General features: G+C 50.3%; 1 protein-coding gene across 1 annotated transcript in view; it reads left to right on the top strand.

Moving 5' to 3' along the window:
- Nucleotides 1-22608, top strand: part of ABCA13 (ATP binding cassette subfamily A member 13) — a 395180-nt gene that overhangs the window by 285112 nt on the left and 87460 nt on the right. Inside the window, exons 49-53 of the mRNA XM_027045998.2 lie at nt 743-797; nt 2347-2524; nt 4195-4310; nt 10913-11069; nt 16500-16753. Coding sequence (XP_026901799.1) covers nt 743-797; nt 2347-2524; nt 4195-4310; nt 10913-11069; nt 16500-16753 — 760 coding nt within the window. The remainder of the gene's footprint in view (nt 1-742; nt 798-2346; nt 2525-4194; nt 4311-10912; nt 11070-16499; nt 16754-22608) is intronic.

The following is a 22608-nucleotide window of genomic DNA, read 5'->3' as shown; positions in this document are numbered from 1 at the left end:
CCGTGGAGGTGGCCCCCACACATGTAGCTGCGGGCACTTGAAACAGCCAATCAGAGGAGGGAAACCGACTGGCTCATGTTGGACAATAAGGTGAAACACAAGTCGTTTGCCTCAAGTTCCGGAGTCCTGGGTACCCAACGGGCTGCCATCGGCTGGCGTGGGGAAGGCCGTGTGACGACACGAGCAGCCTTTATGGTAAGATCCTTAAAACTGAGAAGGTGGTGGAGATTTCTCTGTGTTGGCTGTTGTCTACACTAACGCACAAGCCCCCGGAAGTCGAATGACGAAAAACCGAAGAAGGGGTTCCACGCACGCAGCTGGGCCATTGAGACGGTTCGGTTTTCGCTCTGTCTAGACGTGGCTTGGTCGAGAGGGGAAGTTTTGATTATTGCCCTGGTTCCATCGGATAATCCCCTTGCCTGTTGTAATTTAGTCTTCCTGAGTCCGTTCTTCCACCCCCACAAAATGTGGCTAATGTATCATTTCCGCCACAGGGATGCTTATAAGGATTGGGCCATAAAACGTCAGCCCCGCGCCTGCCATGCGAGGCACGTCCTGAACGTGCTGGTTGTTTCTGACAACAGGACTGCAGGGTCCCCGCACTGGCCAGGATGCACAGTGCATTTGCCCTTCTGGGTCCCCGTGGGTCACGCCTGGACCGAGTGGACAGGAGGTGCCTCACGGGCACGGGGTCTGCTCACCGTGCGGGCAGAGGGCTCATCTCTCCATTTTTCCTTCACAGGAGTGACTTTGTACAGCCATCCGTACGGAGGGGCCTTGCTGAACGAGGACAAGATGTGAGTCTCGGGACCACTGGGTGAGGGCGGAACAGAGTCTTTGGGTGGCTCCAGGGTGCCGGCCTGTTGCATTTGTGCAGAGTGGTGCTGGCTTGGGCGCTTCTTTGCAAAGTGGAAAGAAAATGAGTGTTAAGGGAACGTGCACTGACCGAGTTTAAAACATGAGCTTATCCTACACCCCAGTTTTTCTAAGTCAAAATTGTCTAAGGGAGTGAACTTCCTGAAGTTCAGGGGCCCCACATCTTCCAGACACTTTTTTGGGTTAGAATGGCTTTTTTTAAAAAAAGATTTTGTTTTTTTAAGTCCTTTCTACCCACAATGTGGGGCTCGAACTCACAACCCCGTGATCAAGGCTCACACACTCCACTGACTGAGCCAGCCAAGCACTTGGGGTACAGTCTTTTTTTAAAAAATGTTTTTAGAGTTTATTTATTTTTGAGAGAGAGAGAGAGAGACAGAGACAGAGACAGAGAGGGAGAGAGAGAGAATATGAGTGGGGAAGGGGCAGAGAGGGAGACACAGAATCCGAAGTAGGCTCCAGGCTCTGAGCTGTCAGCACAAAGCCTGACGCGGGGCTCGAACTCACGAACCTCGAGATCATGAATGACCTGAGCTGAAGTCGGATGTTCAGCCATTGAAACACCCAGGCGTCTCACTTGGGGTAAGTCTTAAACACGGTGTTCGTGTAGTGAGCGTAGTGAGGCCTTCTGGAGAGTTCCCCATGCCAGACTTTGTTCACAGACACATGGAGTCTGTGACATGGAGACACGGTTGGTGATAAAGCCGCTCATCTCCCCGTTCAGAGCGAAGTGTTAGTTCCCGTTCCCTCCTAGAAGCTGGGATGCTTCTTCCTGTCTTCTCCTTTCCTCTCTCCCTTCCCCGTGGTGCAGCTGACACTGGCCACAAGTGTAGCTGTGGGCTCGTTGGGTGAGAGAAGATGCCACCCAGTGGACACTTTGCAATGAGCGGTGTCTTTCCGTCGGCCACCTGCGTGCGCTGATTGTAGCTAGGGAGGGGTCAGTCCGGTTAAAAAATGACCAAGAAAGTACACTGTGTGTTATCACAATTATTACTACACCTCTTTCTGTTACAAAATTGTTTTGATATTTTGAGAGACAAAACTCAGAGATGGGCCAGCCACCTGTGGATCCACAGCTAATGCCCTCCCCGTCCCTGCAGGTGTCCCAGCATACAGATGCATGTGGTTCTGGTGTGGCCGGAGGCCACAGCTCCCTGTGGACGCCACGCTGCGGAAGTTTATCATTTTAGTCTAGAGTGAACTCCGAGATGGGCAGACTCTGAAATGTCCCCTCACTTTGCACCCCTCAGTTGTGCCTTCTAGAAGCTGGGAGCATCGCCCACCCCTCCTCAAAGGGCCGTTGAGGGGACTCAGGGGCAGAGTCCTCGCGCTTAGCCAGCATGCCCTGTGCCCCCTAAGTTCCTGATTAGTGGTTTTCAGTGCTCTCCCCCTCATCATTGGTTGTCACCAAGGGAAAGAAGATGCGTGCCCTTCCTGTGACCCTGACGAGCTGTTGTGTTGTGCCCGCAGCATGGAGAGCATCCGTCAGTGTGGCGTCGCCCTCTGCATCGTGCTGGGCTTCTCCATCCTGTCGGCATCCATCGGTAGCTCCGTGGTGAGGGACAGGGTGACCGGAGCCAAGAGGCTGCAGCACATAAGTGGCCTCGGCTACAGGACGTACTGGCTCGCTAACTTCCTGTATGACATGGTAGGAACTGGGAACGGCGTGCTGCGTGCCTGTATGCCAGGGCTGTGTGCGTGTGCGTGTGTTAGGAGACCCCCGCCGCAGACTGTCCACAGAAGAATGGGTCATTGCGTTGGTAAGAGCGGTTCAGGTCCAGTGTCTGTCTGTCATCTGGGGCGGATGGCTTCCTGAGAAGGAGGACCAACCAGCCACACACACGGGAGCTCTGGGAACTCACAGACCTGCCCTCGAATGCAGAGTCTCCTACCGGGAAGATGAGACCATAATCCTCTGTGATGTGCTCTTTTCAAGGGGCCGGAAGGGGAGGTGATAAAAAGCATTAGAACTGACCCACCGTCCACATGCACGTGACCCCCGACCCCCACCCCCCACCCCGACCACAGCCTGATGTGTTCTCCAGGTGTTCCGCCCTCCAGGTCACTGTCTTCCGTCCGGAGGACAGCACCGGTGCCCTTTGCAGGCATTGATCTGGATTCAGGGTCCTCCTCGTAGGAAAGCAATAGCTTGTCCTCGTGACCGCAGCTTTCCCGGGGGAGGAGGAGTAGGCGTCCCGGGAGAGAGGAGCGTGCGAGGTGGGGGCGGGTGTCTCCCGGACCCCAGCAGTCCTTCTCCCCCTTTCTGCAGCCCTTACCTGATTATCCCCTTGTCCCTGCCGCTCAGTGTGTTTCTGCCTTGCGATGCCTGCCTTGGGGCTCAAGGGCAGGGAGGAGGGCTTTCTTCCTGGGTGACTGTGCCCCATCTTCATCCAATTGTTTCTTGCCTGTTACATGGATTAAATCGCTCATTTAGTGGGTAGTTAGGTGTCCTCACAGGGGCAGGGAGTGTCCGTGGTGCTGGGGATAAAGCCGTGACCAAGGCAGAGAGGTTCTCCGCCCCCTTGGAGACTGTATTCTCACCAGGGGAAGCAGGAAACAAACAGACCGACACACAAGATCCGGGTGGCTTGGGACTAGAGTTATTGAGAGGGTGACTTAGATCAGGAGGCTGGGGAAGGACTCTCAGGGGGACAGCGTGGGAGCTGAGCTCTGAGAGGGAGGAGGCAGCCCTGTGGATGGTGAGAGAAAAGGCTCTGGGAGGGTCTCCAGGAGGAGAGCAGCAGGCGTGTGGCCCTTCCTGGGCCACGCTGATCAGTGTGGGGACCCCCGGGAGGGGTCTGTAAGGCGGGCTCTGCCTTACTGTCCTCGAGTCCAGGTGTGGGAAGAAGCCACGTGTCCTGGAAGGTGTCTGGGTTCCCGGACCTGTCCCAAGGGGGGCGGGGGGCAGTGGCTGCAGTAGTTTCCCGCAGACCCCCGATGGGCGGTCCGTCCAGGTGCTGGAGCCTGAAGTCTGAGATCCAGGCGTGGTCGGGCCAGCTCCTCCCAAGGCGTCTGTCCTGGGCGCGTGGGTGGTGCTCCCTCCCTGTGTCCTACGTGGTCATCCCTCCGTGTGTCCTGTTCTTATAAGGACACCAGTCATGTCAGATCAGGGTGGCTGCAGGGACCTCCTGTACCTTCATTGCCCCTTTCGAGGCACGTCTTTGGATACAGTGCCTTCCGGAGGTCCCAGGGCTTCAGCATATGCGTGGGGGGTGGGGACACAGTGGGGACACAGTCCCGCCAGGACTGTGACTCCTGGGGGCGAACCCCACTTTACAGACCGTTCGAGACGCCACCCCCTTTTTCTTGTTTCCCCAGATCTTTTACCTGGTTTCCGTGGGCCTGTGCGTCACCGTCATTGCCGCCTTCCAGCTGACGGCGTTCACGTTCCGCAAGAACTTGGCAGCCACCGCCCTCCTGCTGGGGCTTTTCGGGTATGTGACGAGAGACGCGGCTGCAGAATTACGGTTTGTTTTCTGGAAGAGAAAGCCCCCTGGGATGGCTTGCAACCCGCTGTCGGCTTCATGATTTTCTCTCTTTTCAAGCAATTACGGTGCTTCTGGTGGGGACGCATGGCAGAGGGACTGGAGCAGGGGGAGGAGCGCCCCGTGGGCCGCCCGGCTGGGACGGGGGTGGCGTGGGCTGTTGCCGCACGGCCCCCCAGCCGTCGGCCACGCTCGGGCGGTTGGAAGTGGATTCTCGGTTACTCTTGCTCTGACATTCATCTGGAGCTCAGACGCAGAATCCACTTAGCTCCAAAATTGCCTTTCACAGGAGCGTCTCCCACGAAGCCTCCTGTCTGGCACGTTTTTCCCTCTCCCGCGACGTTAGCAGTCTGGAAATGTTCTGCCTACCTATATCACTTTTCTCAGAGGAAAAGCAGCAAAAGCGGAAAAGTCACTTGACAGATTTCTCATTTTCTTTTTAAACTTTATTCATTTTGAGAGAGAGAGAGAGAGAGAGAGAGAGAGAGAGAGAGCATGTGCAGGGGGAGGGGCAGAGAGAGAGGACGAGAGAGAGAACCCCAAGCAGGCTCTGTGTTGTCAGCACAGAGCCCCATGCGGGGCTCGATCCCATGAGCCGTGAGACCACGACCTGAGCCGAAACTGTGAGCCGGACGCTTAACCGACTGAGCCACCCAGGCACCCCTGGAGCGTTCCTTTTTATCTTTATCCAGGATCTTTGCTAGGGCTCCCCAAATTATACCCACCTAGCATCAAGAATATCCAATTATGTGTCTTCTTACACGTTGGGCATGTGTCTAGATCCGGGCTGAGCACGTGAGAGATCCTTGCTGAGAGCAGGGAAAGTGATGAACATGCTAATTCATTATAATTCGAGCCTAATGATTTGTGAAGACAACGCATTCTGCTTTATTTCCGCCCAAGATGACAAGTAAAATGAGTTTACACACATCACAGTCGGGCCCAAAGCATTTATTTGGGGGACGGAGTTCATCGTCAACAAGGATATGTCATTGTTAGCTGACTGGATGGATGGATAGCTGGCTGGGAGAGAGAGAGAGAGAGAGAGAGAGAGACCGACAGGACAGACAGACAGACCTTTCTGGGAAGATTGATATGGCCACTCACTAACTCTGTGGCCTTGGGAGGAGTAATTAATCACTCCCTCTACACCTCGTCTTCTTCGGTGTAGAGCTTCAGTTCTGTGCCGGGAAGAGTAGACAGTTGATAGAAAGCTCACAGTGGGTGGCAAGAGGCCCCAGTTAATGAATTTTGGGCCCATTGTCCCAGCGAGAACCGTGCTAGTATTGGGAGGCAGTTTCGTTGTCAGGCATAAAAGTGCTGACGGAACCTCCTGTTTGCTGTAGTGCGTGGGAAATTCGGGTTCCTGGATATAAAAGCTTAGTACAGGGATTCCCGCTTCTCTGGGGATGGTCTGATTTCAGTGCAGCGATCCCGTTGAGTGGGTGGTGTCGTCGTGGGTCCTGACGGTGTGGTTAAACAGACCTCACTGTACCTTACTTTCGAGCTTCAGGAAGGCGGAGCTCGTGGGGTTTAAGGTAACAGACAAGATCAAACGGTTAGAAATTCCTGAGAAACGTGGAGGAGTGGTCGCAGAGCTTGTTTCTCTCGTGAGCGCCTTTGCCAGCCTGGGAGGAGCCCTGACCAGTCACTGCACGTGCGGCCACAGCATTTTCCTGGGAACTGGGGGACGCTCCCAGGTCCTTGCCACACATCCCGGGCCAGCCGGGGTGCTGCCGCTCGGGTGAAGGATCCAGGACTCGGACGGGGGTGTCTGTAAAGGTAGCAGGCGAGGTCGGAGGCCAGGGGACCCCGGGGGAGAAGGACTCCGGGGAGGCCGGCTGGGATCTTGAGGCAACATCCCCGGGGCCGCAGGTTCCTTGTCATTTACACGGGGTTCTTTCTTTGCCAGGGCCCAGGTGGGCAGGGTGTCCGCTCACCCCCGTCCAGGGAGGGAGGTGTGGAAAGCTGGAGCTGGGAGTCGGGAAGGCTGGGCCCCAGAGTGCCCTGCAGCCTGAGGACGTGGCAGGTGTTAAAAGGGGCTTGGAATTACATGGGGTTTGGAATCTGAAGAAATTAGGGGTCAGGTACGTACACAGAGTCTCAAAGAGACACAGAAGAAAATACCCAGTGACAATTGTCTTGTTTTCTTCCTTCCGGCTCTGTCTAGCCAGGAAAACGTGGCATTTAAGCTGGAGGGTGAGAATTAGCAGCAAAACGAGGCAAGGAATGCCAGAAGGGGAATCTAGTATCTGTGAACAGTGGAAACTGTAAGAACATATTTGGTGCATGTTTCGCGCTAATGCATTGTGAAGACAGGCCACGGGGGCCTGTTCCACGTCTTCGAAAATTCACGTGGTGTGGACGAGAGGCTGGCTTTCCCAAGGAGGAAAACCCCATAAATTCCACAGTAAGCGTGAGCAGCAGACCCCTGCCCAGCAAATGCTAAAGCCATTAAAATGATATAATATTGTATTTAATAGAAGAGTAGAGATTGGCACAAGCCACTGTAGATTTCACCAAAAGATAAATTAGGCTCTAGAAGCCTATTTAACTTCTAAAAAAATTTTTTTAATGTTGATTTATTTTTGAGAAAGAGAGAGACAGAGTGTGAGTCAGGGAGGGGCAGCGAGAGAGGGAAACACAGAATCCAAAGCAGGCTCCAGGCTCCGAGCTGTCAGCACAGAATCCAACACGGGGCTCGAACCCATAGACAGTGAGATCATGACCTGACCTGAAGTCGGACACTTAACCGACTGAGCCACCCTAGCGCCCCACTTCTGCCCATTTTTTTTTTTTTAATTTTTAATGTTTATTTTTGAGAAAGAGAGACAGAGCACAAGTAGGGGAGGGGCAGAGAGAGAGGGAGACACAGAATCTGAAGCAGGCTCCAGGCTCTGAGCTGTCAGCACAGAGCCCAACGCGGGGCTCGAACTCACAAACCGTGAGATCATGACCTGAGCTTAGTTAGGTGCTGAACCGACTGAGCCACCCAGGTGCCCCTTTTAATTTTTTTTTTTTTAACATTTATTCGTTTTTCAAAGTGAGAGAGACAGAGCGTGAGCAGGGGAGGGGCAGAGAAAGGGAGACACAGAATCTGAAGCAGGCTCCAGGCTTTGAGCTGTTAGCACAGAGCCTGATGCAGGGCTCGAACTCACAAGCCATGGGATCATGACATGAGCCAAAGTCGGACGCTTAACTGACTGAGCCACCCAGGCGTCCATATTTACCTTTTTTTAAAAAAAAAAAAAGAAGAAAAAAGAGATCCTGGAGCTGCAGAGATGTTTATGTGAACCAAGTATTTGAAAGGTAACTAATGAACGTGTAGGAAAAAAACCTGGACAAGCAAAGTGATGGGTGCACAGCTGGCCGGAAGCCACACCCCAAGACTGTTTGCTAGCATAGCAATAGTGAGTCTGGTAGCGACTCTGGTGGCCTTGTGTGTGTAAGTCTGTGCCTTTGTCTCTGATTTCTTTTTTGCTTCAATAACACTTTGATCTCCTTGTCACATATTTAAATGACATAACCTGGTGTGGAAACTTCATGTAATGAGTACAGTCTCAAATGGGGCAGGAACCAGTGGAAGAGTATTAACTGATCAGTCCCTCAGTTTCTTCTTTGAGTTTATTTATTTTTGAGAGAAAGAGAGACTGCAAGCAGGGGAGGGGCAGAGAGAGAGGGAGACACAGCATCCGAAGCCGGCTCCAGGCTCTGTGCTGACAGCAGAGATCCCGACACGGGGCTCGAACCCACGAACTGCGAGATCATGACCTGAGCCGAAGTCTGCCGCTTAACCACCTGAGCCGCCCAGGCGCCCGGTCCCTCACATTCTGATGGGGGCGCTGGGCTTCCCAGTGGGATCTCGAGGCAACGATGTTCCTGGATTGTGCTCCCGAGGATGATACACTGGCCGAGTGTGATGTACATAATCCTGATGCACCTTGTGCCGGCCGCGTCCTGTCAGATGCCCCGTGAGGTGTTGCTACCCCAACGCCCCCAAACCCCAGTCGCACATTTGACAGAGAGACTTGGCTGGATGCCGTGTCCTATGAGGAGCACGAAGGGCCTGGCCTTTTGTTGCAGAGGCGTGAGAGGACCGACGTGTTCACCTTCAGCTACTTAGAGAGCTGTCCTGTGGAAAAGGAACGCGACTTGTCACTGTTGTAGAATCTAGCGTTTGGATCAGGAGTTTTTAAAGAGATTTTCGGTTCACTCATAAGAGGGAATTTCATAGCAGTTATTTACAGCTGCCTTGAGATTTAACTCACAGATTGTTAATAACACTTACGTTTCCATTATAAAAATCATTTTGGGGGCGCCTGGGTGGCTCAGTCGGTTGAGTAACCGACTCTTGATTTCGGCTCAGGTCATGGTCCTTGGGTCGTGGGATCGAGCCCCGTGTTGGGGCTTATACGCTGAGCACAGAGCCTACTTCAGATTCTGTGTCTTCCTCTCTGTCTGCTGCTGCCCCGCACTCGCTTGCTCTCTTTCTCAAAAATAAACTGAAAAAAAATTTTTAAATAAAATAAAATGAGAAAACACCAAACTTCTAAAAACCACAGTCCTCTGAAACCTCACGTCATCAAAAATATTGTCAAGAGAGGGGCGCCTGGGTGGCTGGGTAGGTTAAGCGTCCGACTTCGGCTCAGGTCATGATCTCACAGTTCATGAGTTCGAGCCCCGCGTCAGGCTCTGTGCTGACCGCTCAGAGGCTGGAGCCTGTTTCAGATTCTGTGTCTCCCTCTCTCTCTGCCCCTCCCCTGTTCATGCTCTGTCTCTCTCTGTCTCAAAAATAAATAAACGTTGGGGCGCCTGGGTGGCGCAGTCGGTTAAGTGTCCAACTTCAGCCAGGTCATGATCTCGCTGTCCGTGAGTTCGAGCCCCGTGTCGGGCTCTGGGCTGATGGCTCAGAGCCTGGAGCCTGTTTCTGATTCTGTGTCTCCCTCTCTCTCTGCCCCTCCCCCGTTCATGCTCTGGCTCTCTCTGTCCCAAAAATAAATAAACGTTGAAAAAAAAAAAATAAACGTTAAAAAAAATTTAAAAAAAATATTGTCAAGAGAAAGCTTGACCAGGGCGCCTGGGTGGCTCAGTCAGTTAAGCATCTAACTCTTGATTTCAGGTCAGGTCATGATCTCACAGTCGTGGGATTGAGCCCCACGTCAGGCTGTGCGCTGACAGCGTGGAGCCTGCTTGGGATTCTCTCTCTCTCTCCCCGCCCCCCGCCCCTCCCCCACCCACACTCTCTTTCTCTCTAAAAAAAATTAAAAAAAGAAAAAAAAAAACCCACATTGGATACTATTGTTTCATGTGCTTGTCAAGGCAGGTGCCTGAGGGAGCACAGCACTTGAGCTGTGTCCCAGAAGGGACGGTCAGGGTGTTGTGGTGTCGTGGGAACGGGCTGTTTGATTTCTGTCTCTGCTGCTTTACTTCGTAGGTAGGTGTTGACAGTTCAAAGCACCAAGGCGTCCTGACCTACCTCTTGAGTAGCTAATTTAATTTAATTATTTACTCATAATTTGATTCCTCGGCACGGCAGCTGTTTAAGAACACTTGCTTAAAAGCGTTCACTTGCACTTTGCACATTCTGGAATAATTTCCATCGTTGCCCAAATTCTGAGGCAGATTTTGCGTGGCGAGAAGCTGCTGGAACTGTGTATGACTTTATGTACGCTATTATATTTATTATAGTTTCTGGGATATGAGGATGGGTCCTTTGACCCAAGGGCTCATTCTGATGCCACGGATTCCTATGGAAAAGGAATTAATAGCCCCCTCCGTGGGTGGGGCCTGGGTCTCACCATTTGGGGGTCTTAGACTCTCCAGAGCTACTTAACAGATTAAGGAAACCCCGGGCATTCAGAAGGCACTTGAGTATTTCAGGCGAAGCCGCTAAATCATGCTAAGAAAATGGTGACACCTTTGCCTCAACCGTGTAAAGAGCTCGTGGGGACGTGGGAGAAAGGTTGGGTTTATTTTATCATTATTCTTTAAATTATTTTTTCTAATATTTATTTATTTTTGGGAGAGAGAGAGAGAGAGAGTGAGCAGGGGAGGGGCAGAGAGAGAGGGAGACATAGAATCCGAAGCAGGCTCCAGGCTCCGAGCTGTCAGCACAGAGCCTGCCGTGGGGCTCGAACTCACGAACCGTGGGATCATGACCTGAGCTGAAGTCGGACGCCCATCCGACTGAGTCACCCAGACGCCCCTAAACAGGAACCATTTGCGCTTTACGGGTGAGGATCGGAGCAAAGAAGCAAGACCCAGGCTCGCCCCTTTGAGGGAGGGGCGTGGGGACGTCCGCAGACTTCCTCCAGGTCGGGAAGCCCAGGTGCAGGTGCACGTGCGGCCCAGGGGTTGACCCTACCCAGTGTTGCTGCCGTTATACCCAGTGCTCCCTGGAGCCTCGCAAGTGAGCTGTGTGTTCAGGGGGATTTGTTGTCAAAACCATAATGTGTGTCTGTTCACCGAGTGAGAAGCCACCAGGCCAACCAAAGTCTATGCTTCCGTCTTGTCACGGGAAAACACACATGATTTTTCCCTTTATTCCTTAGATATGCGACTCTCCCATGGATGTATCTGATGTCCAGAATCTTCTCCAGCTCGGACGTGGCGTTCATCTCCTACGTGTCCCTGAACTTCATCTTTGGGCTCTGCACCTTGTTGATGACCATCATGCCCAGGCTGCTGGCCATCATCTCCAAAGCTCAGGTCAGTGGGTGCCAGCCTCACCGCCCGGGGCACCCCGAGGACGTGCGTGTTGGCTCCTGCCCCTGCCGTTGGTTTTCCAGCTGGAAGGAAAGGACGACGTGCCAGTGTGCACTGTCTTTAACCACCGGGAAGAGAGACTGACCCTGATTAACCCAAACCCGTGTGCCATTAGGAGACCCGTGCTCAGGCCTGGCGAGAACTGACCCAAAACACACAGTTTGTGCTGCTGCGCTAGCGAGGGCAGGCCCATGTTCACCGCCGTGTCTCTGTTTGTTGATGAATTATTGATAGGCGCTTGCAAGGGTGAATGAAGGTATGAAACGTGTCCCGTCCAAATGTGTCAGGAATAGGGGTCAGGCGCTCCTCTCTGGGCGGTCACATGCTTGTTATGGGTTGGGAACACTGCCGTGACTCACCATGCTCTGCGACCGCAGGAGGGCTGGACCAGAGGGTGGATCTGCCCCCTTCCCTGTGAGCCCCGGAACATCCCTGGTTTGGTCACTTTCCGAGTGTGCCCTGAGAAGGGCCTCCATTTCCCCCGGTGTGACAGTGAGAGGATGCGTCTCGAAGCCTCTCTCCCCCAGGCGCTCACATTAGTGAGTCACTTTTTGGGTCCCATCCATCCGTCAAGCTGGATCTGGTGGTGTCCCGGTCATGCACCTGCCGCCCGTCTCCTCCCCCTGAGCCGGCCTGGGTCTTGTCTGCTTTACCCCTCCTCAGTCTCCCCTGCACTTCCCCTGGGGACCGATGTCAGTTTGCACTTAGTTGTGTCGTTTTCTTCCCTGCTTTCTGCTCCCAGCATCCTCCACCATCCCTTCCGACTCCCTGCTGTCTGCCTGGACTCGGAGTCCTTAGGTGTCCGGGTGTGTGATTGACCGGTGGGCCGAGAAGTTGGTCCAGAAAGGGCTCACCCTCCAGTGCTGCTGGCCTGTCTCAAGCGAGTCGGGGACGGATGCCTGCCTCATCGGGGCAGGCTCATGTCCTCGGGCCTGGGCTCGCGGAGACCCTCGATGTTCCAGGGGTGGCTAACACTGTCTCCTGGTGTTCTGCCCCACGTTGGCGTGGAAGCACCAAGTACGGAAACAGTCGCTATGCATTCGATGGAGGAAACGATCTGTTTGGGGCAGTTTTGCAGATCAGGTGTTGATGCTGATCTGTACTAATGTGTAGTCTTTGTGTACAAAACCCTAATACTACGATTGGGCTTTAGCTAGAGGAGGACACTGAAGGTAGAGGAAATAGTACACACCTTCCCTCCCAGCCCTCCAGCTGTCTGCCAGGACCCGGGCCTCGTGGGGGTCCTCGGGAGCTGTCAGGTGGGAAAGAAAGTGGACTCGGGAGACACTCCTGCTGGGGGGAAGGGTGAACCCTAGGGGACAGGATCACAGGAAGAAAGGGGAGGAGGCGAGATCATCTGGACCCAGAGAGGAAACGAGTCGGGAGCCTTTGTGTCCGTGACCTTCCAGCACAGAGGTCAGCTCCGGTTACAAACAGCATCGCTGATGTGGAGAGACATCAGTGCGCAACAGGTTGTTTGCAGGACAGTGGGCCACGCTTGATCGTTAACAAATAGTAAGAGAGATCTTACTGTGTTGCCAAGGTCGTTCGTTCCCTTTGCGCTCTATTTGGATATTATTTACCTAAGAAAACCGACATCATAAAGGGGTGATTTCAAATACTCACTTGTAAGCGTCAAAGCAATACTTATGTTCTTATAGAATCAATCAGAGCTGACTGGGTTCTCAGATTGTCCTTACGAGGCAGTGAACCAGGTTGTATTAACCATCGTGCCTCTAAACTGTGATGTTAATCAGGGTGTTGTAATTTTTACCAAATCACAGTTTTTAAGCTGATTTTTTTTTTTTTAATTTTAAATGGGTTTTCAGTTTTGAGAGAGAGAGGGAGAGAGTGAAGGAGGGGCAGAGAGACAGGGAGACACAGAATCCGAAGCAGGCTCCAGGCTCCGAGCTGTCAGCACAGAGCCCGACACGGGGCTCGGACTCACCAACTGTGAGATCATGACCTGAGCCGAAGTCGGACCCTTAACTGACCGAGCCCCCCAGGTGCCCCGAGCTGATCTCTATAGAAAATGCATTTTGAGTCTAACTCACGATCTCAAACAGCTTCCTTTCCCGCTGGGGAGAATCTCTGTGTTTCGGGGGAGGGAGGTCAGCGGAGGAAAAACTCAGAGTTTCAGTAACTTATTTCTTTGCACACTCCATCAGTTTGCAGTTACCTTAAATAAGACACGTATGCATTGTTATTCCCTGAATTTGGACAGCTGTCTCCCGTCGTATATGTGGCTTATCTGTCAGTTCAGTTCAGCATCTGTGCACCACCAACAGCTTTGTTCTTGTTGGCACAACTGTGAATTCCTTAAGGCAGATGTGAAGTCCTCATCGTTAATGTGTGGCTTCCTTGGAGCCCCTGGGGGGCTCAGCTGGTTGAGCGTCCGACTTCGACTCAGGTCATGATCTCACGGTTGGTGAGTTCGAGTCCCATGTCGGGCTCTGTGCTGACAATGCAGTGACTCTCTTTCTCTCCCTCTCTCCCTGTCCCTCTGTCCTTCTCTCAAAATAAATAAATAAACTTATTTTTTTTTTTAAATATGAGGCTTCCTTAGTTACCAGTTCCTGAGTCAGAAACTGTAGTATTCTACTGTTTGTACATTATAACCAGTGAGAGAAAATCCTTTCATGTGGTACATTGTTTGATTCAGGGACACAGTTTTAGGAAAACTGGGATTAATAAGTCCCAGTAGGACTGGTTGAAATCTATAAGGAGTGGTAGGAAGTCAAGACAAGAGCTAAGGGACAAGTAGATGAAGTTTTCATGACTTTCCCGTGTCTGTATGCAAAAGACAATAAGCCGTAATGAAACAATTCATGCCCCTTTCTTGAATTTTCTGTTGCTCCCAAATGACATAATTTAAAAAATATTTTTTTAATCTTTATTAATTTTTTGAGAGATAGAGACAGAGCATGAGTAGGGGAGGGGCAGAGAGAGGGAGACCCAGGATCCGAAGAGGCTCCAGGCTCCGAGCTGTCAGCACGGAGCCCGACACGGGGCTCGAACTCACGAACCGCGAGATCATGACCTGAGCCGAAGTCAGATGCTCAACCGACTGAGCCACTCAGGCGCCCCACCAAATCACATTATTTAAGACTACATTTATACAAGTCCGGCTGTCAGTTTTCATCGTAAGGGAAAACTGGACATTGTCCAGGATGAAATAGACCATTGATGATTTTGTAAACTTTAATGGTGATATGGTATGCCCCCTGCTGTGTATTATAGTGTATACAGTATGATGACTTTGCACCCTTATAAAATATTACTGTTCAGATCAGTTTTTGAATTTGACCATAAAGAGACAGTGACATTGAACCCATAATTCTTGAGCCTTAATTCTTGATTGTGTTTCCATAGCTTTGTCTGGCAGGCGGTTAATGTGGTCTTCCTGGGTTACGTGCTTAGCTACCCCCGTCTTTAAAAGTCAGCTGAAAAGACCACTTTGCAGTGAATTTTCTCAAGGCTAAATTCCTTGGTGGAGAGATTTTATGCTTCGGGCCAGAAAGATCAGGGTCAAATCCTGGGCCTACCACGATGTGGCTTAAACACATTCATCAGCCCCTTGAGCGTGTTTCCTCAGTGGTAACTGGGTCTACCAGTCAGGACTTTGTACGTTTATGGAGGGAATGGACTGCAGTGATGTTCCATCAAGCTTCCAGTACGTGGTACTTACCAGGAAGTCCTAATGGACGATGATTAACACTCTGACAATTCTAACCTCAATTATGGAATAGAGCTCACATTCATAAGATACCACCGGGTAAGAAAAATAGTAAATTTTATGGCAGATACATACATTTATATGTATACATTTAAAAAAAAAATTTTAATGTTTATTTTTGAGACACAGAGACAGAGCGTGAGCGGGGGAGGGGCAGAGAGAGAGGGAGACACAGAATCCGAAGCAGGCTCCAGGCTTTGAGCTGTCAGCACAGAACTCGACACGGGGGCTCAAACCCACGAACCACGAGATGACCTGCGCTGAAGTCGGCCGCTTAACCGACTGAGCCACCCAGGCGCCCCCATATGTATACATTCAATTTGAAAATGGTATTGTTCAAGTATGCGGCCTGTCCTATGTTGTTTTTTCTTTTCTTTGCAATCATCTTTGTGATGTTTCCTTCTGTTCTTTTATTCCTTTGTCCTTGAAACAACACTTAAGAAAGACAACTATATGTATATATTAGAGTTTTTACTTATTTATTTTGAGAGAGACAGAGACAACACGAGTCGGGGAGGGGCAGAGAGAGGGAGAGAGAGAATCCTAAGCAGGCTCTGCACTGTCAACACAGAGCCCGATGAGGGGCTCGAACCCACGAACTGTGAGATCATGACCTAGAGTCAGACGCTTAACTGACTGAGCCACTCAGGCACCCTGACAACTACATATGTTTAACATTTACTTACGCTAAGTTTGAAGGAGGCATTTTACGTGTGATTAACATGTTCCCAGCGACAACTCCCAGTATTATCCACCCGTTTGAACACTCATGTTGCCTGTGACTGAGAGTGTCACTTATAACATTTGCCACAGGCCGGGTGGCTTGAACAACAGATACTTACTTTTCACCATTCTGGAGACTGGGCGTCAGAGATCAAGCTGCGTGTAGAATCAGGTCTTGGTTAGGACCCACTTCCTGCCTTGCAGACGACCTCCTCCCAGCCGCGTCCCCACACAGCAGAGACGGGAAATGCTGGTGTCTCTTCCTCTTCCTACGAGGGCACTGATCCCATCGTGGGGGTTCTGTTTTCATGACCTTGTCCAACCTGAATCACCTCCCTAAGGTCCAGCCTCCTAATACCATCACGCTGGGGATCAGGGCTGGAACCATGAACTTGAGGGGCACAAACATTCAGTCTATAACCTTTCACCATGGGCCCCGCAAGTCCATGTCTGTCTCACAGGAAACGTACATCCATGCCATCGTAGCAGCCCCCAGAGTCTTCGCTTACTCTAGCTTCAGCTCAGAAGTCTTCTCCGAGGTCTCCCCTAAATTGGGTGGGGGCAAGACTTCGTGATGCATCATCAGACGGACTTCCTCTCCACCCATGAGCCTGTGAAGCAGACAAATTATGTGCTTCCAAAGTACATCTGAGGTACAGGCTTAGGATAGACCTGCCTTTTCCAGAAGGATAACTCGGAAGGAGGAAGTAGGTTTAGGCTCCCACGCACGTCCACCCCCGGGCAATGCAATACCACTAGACCTGAGGCTTGAGGATCATTCTCTCTGGTTCCGTAGCCGCTCACGCGTGTTGCTGAGTGGCTGGGGCAAGGGGGACCTGGCACATGGGACGGCCAGGGAGACACGGAGGGTTTCAAGAGCTGTCAGTCTGATGTCTCTTTCTCTCTCTACACAGAGTCTGCAGAACATCTATGACATCCTCAAGTGGGTTTTCACCGTATTTCCTCAGTTCTGCCTGGGGCAGGGGCTGATTGAACTCTGCTACAACCAGATCAAGTACGACCTGACCCACAGCTTCGGCGTCGATTCCTACGTGAGCCCCTTTGAGATGAACTTCCTGGGCTGGACCTTTGTGCAGTTGGCCTCACAAGGCACCGTGCTTCTTATCCTGAGGGTTCTGCTGCACTGGGACCTTCTGCAGCGGCCGCGGTACGTCCCGCAGGGCTCAGCCTGGGAGGGCACCGACCTTTGACCGAAGAGGGAGAGAGAGCTCCATCTTGGAGATTGCAAGATAAGAAATGCGTCCTGTCAGTGCTACACGCAGTTATAATGAGTGAAGATTGTGATTTTTTGTTGGGTTTTTTTTCTCTTCTTTCCTTCTTTTCTTTTTTAATTTTTTTAATTTTCTTTTTTATTTTTTAAAATTTACATCCAAATTAGTTAGCATCTAGTGCAACGATGATTCCAGCAGTAGATTCCTTAATGCCCCTTGCCCATTTAGCCCAGCTCCCCCTCCCACAATCCCACCAGTAACCCTCAGTTTGTTCTCCATATTTATGAGTCTCTTCGGTTTTGTCTCCCTTCCTGTTTTTATATTATTTTCGTTTCCCTTCCCTTATGTTCATCTCTTTTGTCTCCTATGGGTACGGTTGTATGATATTTGTCTTTCTCTGACTGACTCATTTCACTTAGCATAATACCCTCCAGTTCCATCCACGTAGTTGCAAATGGCAAGATTTTATTCTTTTTGATTGTCGAGTAATACTCCATTGTGTGTGTATATATATATATACACACACATATATGTATGGTATATATACACATATACATATGTATATATATATGCACATATGTATACATATGTATATGTATATATACATATATGTATATATGTATACATACACGTATATGTATATATGTATACATATACGTGTACGTATACATACACGTATACGTACACGTATATGTATACGTGTATGTATACATATATATGTATATATATACACGTATATATGTATATATATACACGTATATATGTATATACGTATACATATACATATACATATCCGTACTTTGGCTATTGTTGATAGTGCTGGTATAAACATGGGGGCGCATGTGTCCCTTCGAAACAGCATACCTGTATCCCGTGGATAAATGCCTGGTAGTGCAATTCCTGGTTAGGGTGGTTCTAGTTTTAGTTTTTTGAGGAACCTCCATACTGTTTTCTAGAGTGGCTGCACCAGCTTGCATTGCCATCTTCTTTTCTTTTTTGATTGCTGTGAGTCACCAACCCTAGGAAGGAGAACGCCAAAAGATAAAAAACACCAACCTGTGAGGGGATCGTTCCAATGGTTTCATTTTCCCCTATAGAAAGCGCTCAATTTCCCAACATGTCGGGTGAATTTCATTGGTACCATAACAACTCATTAAAAAAAAAATTTTTTTACTGTTGATTTATTTTTGAGAGAGAGACAGAGAGTGGGGATAGGGGCAGAAAGAGGGAGACACAGACTCTGAAGCGGGTTCCAGGCTCCGAGCTGTCAGCACAGAGCCCGACGCGGGGCTCGAACTCATGAACCATGAGCTCATGACCTGAACTGAAGTTGGACGCATAGCCGACTGAGCCACTCAGGCACCCCTAATAGTTCTTAAATTTACATATACCCCATATATGAACCCATAATAATATAGAACTTACGTTTATGTTGATGTGTCTACTTACATAGACACACAGTTATGTACACACACACGTCTCTGTTATTCTAAGTGGGATTTAAGTGGCTTTGCCAAGATGTCTAGAATATTGCCAGGTAGCACATTTTCGATGGCTGCAGAACAAATGTGCTTTCCTGGGTCGGCCTCACAGTGACGTGCCTCTCCCTCTGTGACCCATGTGGCCCGCGTCCACTGACTCGCTCTTTCCAGGAGCTGTGCGTTTCTCTCTAGATTCAACTGCGAGAGGGATCCTTCACGGAGAAATTACTAATGAGGACCATGTCCCTGGAGAGAACCTGTTGAGGATCACGGGCATGTTACTAATATTTTGTGGTGAAGACTTTATAGACTTTTTCCTGTCCGTCCTCTCAAGGCACGCTTCCTTTATAATTCCTTCCAATCTGCTACAGCAGTGAACCGCTTTGAATACAAATCCTAAAGGCTATCTTGAACTGGGCACTTTCACTCTGGGGTCCATGGATTTCCAGTATCTGACTGAATTTGGAAGAGAATTCTGAGTGCTTTTCCAGCATAATTGGTTCCGTGATTGGCCCTCGTGAGTTTAATTGTTTTGAAACCTAAATTGTAGAATCCCCTTGGATGGATTTCAGGGTGCCCCAGTTTCCAGTAGCATCAAAAGACTTTTCTATTCTATTCTATTCTATTCTATTCTATTCTATTCTATTCTATTCCATTTCATTCCATTCCATTTATTTTATTTTTTACTTATTTACTTTGTGAAAGAGAGAGAGAGCAAGCCAGGGAGGGGCAGAGAGAGAGAGGGATAAAGGGTATCCCAAGGAGGCTCCGAACTCTCAGAGTGGAGCCCCATGTGGGTCTTGAACTCACAAACTGTGAGATCATGACCCCAGCTGAAACCAACAGTCAAGATGTTTAAACGACTCAGCCACCCAGGCCCCCCAAAAGATTTCTTTTTCAAAGAGAAGTCTTCCCGTATTCCTCTGCGGAGCATAAGTTAAACGATATTTTAGAATAATGTCTGTGCTATCCACAGTAAATAGTCGGTATTTACTGCTCTTTGTCAGCGGGGAGGCCACAGGGCACTGAAATTCAATCTGATGGAGATGCTCGCTGTCTACCACTCCTTACGGATGGCTACTACAGTGACCATCCCACCAAATTAATTTGTTTTTCTAAATCCGCATCTAGTCGGGTCACTAATCATTGCCTAAAGGAGAAACTCCAAGGTTCTTAGCCAGGCCCCCTCAAGTTGCCCTGCTCGTGCTCCGTAAAGCTTTCCGTGACCCTCGCTCTATACCCGTGGGTGGCGTTTGCCTCTGGTCACCTGCCCAGTCGGGGTCTCTGGCAGGACTGACCTCTCTCACCTCCAGCACCCACCTCCCAGGGCTGGCCTGATGCCTTCCAGCCTGTCTTTCTCTGCCGGGACCACAGTGTCTTTTTACAGCGTTTACGTGTTCCTCTGCTCTGCCTGCCTGTCAGTTCCTTGGTGCGGGAAGTCTGGTGCTCTAGCTGGATCGTGGAAGAGAACAGGAGGACCCTGCCCCCTGACCCTGGCACGGTCGGTGCTGGTCCCCCGCCCCTGCTCAGCGGCGTGTCCGTGACCAGCACCCGATGCTGGTCCTGAGAGATGAGCGAGCGAGCCTACCTCCTTGCTGTCTGTCCTAGGCTGTGCTGACCTTGAACCGCAGCCTGCTGCTGACCTTCGGCCGTGTGCTCAGAGCCCAGGCCTCCACTAGGACCTGAGCCCTGGTGGAGTCCCGGTCAGGCCCAGTGGCTCCGGACAATTTCTTGCCTACACTGTCTCTCCGGTCTGGAGCTGGGCTTTGCTGTCTGTGCCTTTGCTGGCTGGGAGGGAGCGGGCACGGGCCCCAGGACAGCATTTCTCTGCCGACTCTCTGGTGCCCATGCGTATTCCTCCTCAGCCTGAAGTTTTCTGAGCACAGTTAAGGATGCACTGCATGTTGGGTTGTGAGGTGACCAACGGGAAGTGACTCCGAGCCATTGTCCTGCGTCTGTTACAATGACCTGACATGTAAACAAATACACTTTCCCACCCCTACACTCCCCCCACAACCCTGAGATCAAAAACTCTGGGGATGCATCGAGGAGATACCTGTACAGCTTTCCAGGTGATTCCTGGCTCAGAGCTGCTGATGGGAGAACTTGGGAATGGGTCTTGGAAACAGGGAGGAAGAAGGGTCTCAGTCTCACCTCGTTGAGTCAGGAAAGGCTGCCGGAAGGGCCAGGTGCACTGGGGGGGTTCAAAGTCACACCTGCAGCCAGCAAAGGGGGAAGTGACCCCCCAACAGAAAAGTGTGACATGAGGTGAACTTTCACACATTGAACACACCATTGTTCCCTTCACCCCACAGAGCACATCAGCCTCTCCAAAGTCATTAGCCACTCTGTATGTAAACGCCCTTGTTGTTTTGTTTTGTTTTGTTTTAACACATTAGAAACCATTATGTTCTGTGGCATCTGGGTGGCTCAGTTGGCTGAGTGTCTGACTCTTGATTTTGGCTCAGGTCATGGTATCACAGTTCATGAGTTCGAGCCCTGCATCAGGCTCCAAGCTGACACTGCAGAGCCTCCCTGGGATTCTCTTTTCTCTGCCCCATCTCCCCCCGCCCCCCACCTTGCATTCTCTCTCCCCAAACAAATAAAAAGCCATTACGTTTTGCTAATTAAAATACATTAATTCCACACACGAGCTTATGCATTTCAACTCCACCATGTAATCCTTGTTCACAATACGGAAGACAAGCATTCCAGAAGCATTCCTGCGCTGATACGATGATCTTGGAGTAGTGATTTCTGTAACTTGCCATTGGTTTTGTTTTTGATTTGTTTCTCGTGCTTTTGCATGTTCTGTGGATGGCGTCCTATAACACATACTTCCAAGTAGCTACCTGTGTTCTCTCATCATCGAGGTTGTGTGTTGAATAAATTCTATCTTTGTTCAATGGTGATGTCAGGCACAGAAAAAGTAATAGAGAGCAGGGGCCTGGGTGGCTCAGTCAATTAAGCGTCCAGCCCTTGAGTTCAGCTCAGGTCATGATCTCACGGTTCATGGGCTCGAGCCCCGCATGGGGCCGTGTGCTGACAGGTGGAGCCTGTGTGGGATTCTCCCTCTCCCTCTATCTCTCTGTCCCAGCCCACTCTCACTCACCCTCCTCCCAAAATAAGTAAATAAGCTTAAAAAATAATAATAATACAGGGGCACTGGAACCTGGCGGTGGGCATTTTATGTTATATGCCTTTTTATCTTAAAATGGGTTAGGACTCCCAGGAAACTGCAGAATTAGTACAGAGACCCTGTGTGCCCTTCTCCCACCTTAACTCATTTCACGATCAAAATGGGTACCAGAACGCATTTAACGATCAAAACACGTTGGCATGTTACGGTGTACAGGGGAAGCTGAAGTTTACTTTAAAGTTAAAATGTGCCAGGTGGAGAATCATAAGAAAGATTGAAAACCGAGCAGCTCCGATCTGAAACAAAGAAATTAGAGTTGAAAATTAAATTCGTGTTCATCCGACACTCACTACTAAATCCCTTGTGTGACAGTCCGCTTACACCATCCAGCCTGAACCATGTAACTGTAGCTTTTGGGCTGTTCTGGAAACGCCGACTTTATTTAAGTGACCTGTTTGCCGACAGTACTTAGATGACTCCTCGTGACAGTCTTGTGATAAATTCTTCCTCCCCCTCGCACGAAAGTCTGGCATGACTTTCTTAGCTGTAAAATTGAAAACCGGCCCTAGTTGGGCAAATATCCACTTTGCTGTCTTTTCGGAACACCATGCGTTTCCTTCGCGTTAGGAGATAAACGTGGACTCTTGTTCGTTGTCATTAAACCCGATGGCAGAAATGGGGCGTGTGCTCAAAGCTGATAGTGCTGTCTCAGGGCTGCATCTTCTTCTTCCTTTTTTTTTTTTTTTTTATTAAAAAAGTTTTTTTCGGGGCGCCTGGGTGGCTCAGTCGGTTAAGCGTCCGACTTTGGCTCAGGTCATGATCTCACAGTTCGTGAGTTCGAGCCCCGCATCGGGCTCTGCTGACAGCTCAGAGCCTGGAGCCTGTTTCAGATTCTGTGTCTCCCTCTCTCTCTGCCCCTTCCCTGCTCATGCTGTGTCTCTCTCTGTCTCAAAAATAAATAAACATTAAAAAAATTTAAAAAAAAAGTTTTTTTAACGTTTATTTATTATTGAGAGACAGAGACAGAGCATGAGCAGGGGAGGGGCAGAGAGAGAGGGAGACACAGAATCCAAAGTAGGCTCCAGGCTCTGAGCTGTCAGCCCAGAGCCCGACGCGGGGCTTGAACCCATCAACTGTAAGATCACAACCTGAGTCGAAGTCAGATGTTTCA

The sequence above is a fragment of the Acinonyx jubatus genome, chromosome A2 (genome assembly GCF_027475565.1).
Source record: "Acinonyx jubatus isolate Ajub_Pintada_27869175 chromosome A2, VMU_Ajub_asm_v1.0, whole genome shotgun sequence".
NCBI classification, from domain to species: Eukaryota; Metazoa; Chordata; class Mammalia; order Carnivora; family Felidae; genus Acinonyx; species Acinonyx jubatus.
Note: the sequence above shows the minus strand (reverse complement) of the source record. Positions and strands in the feature narration are given on the sequence as shown.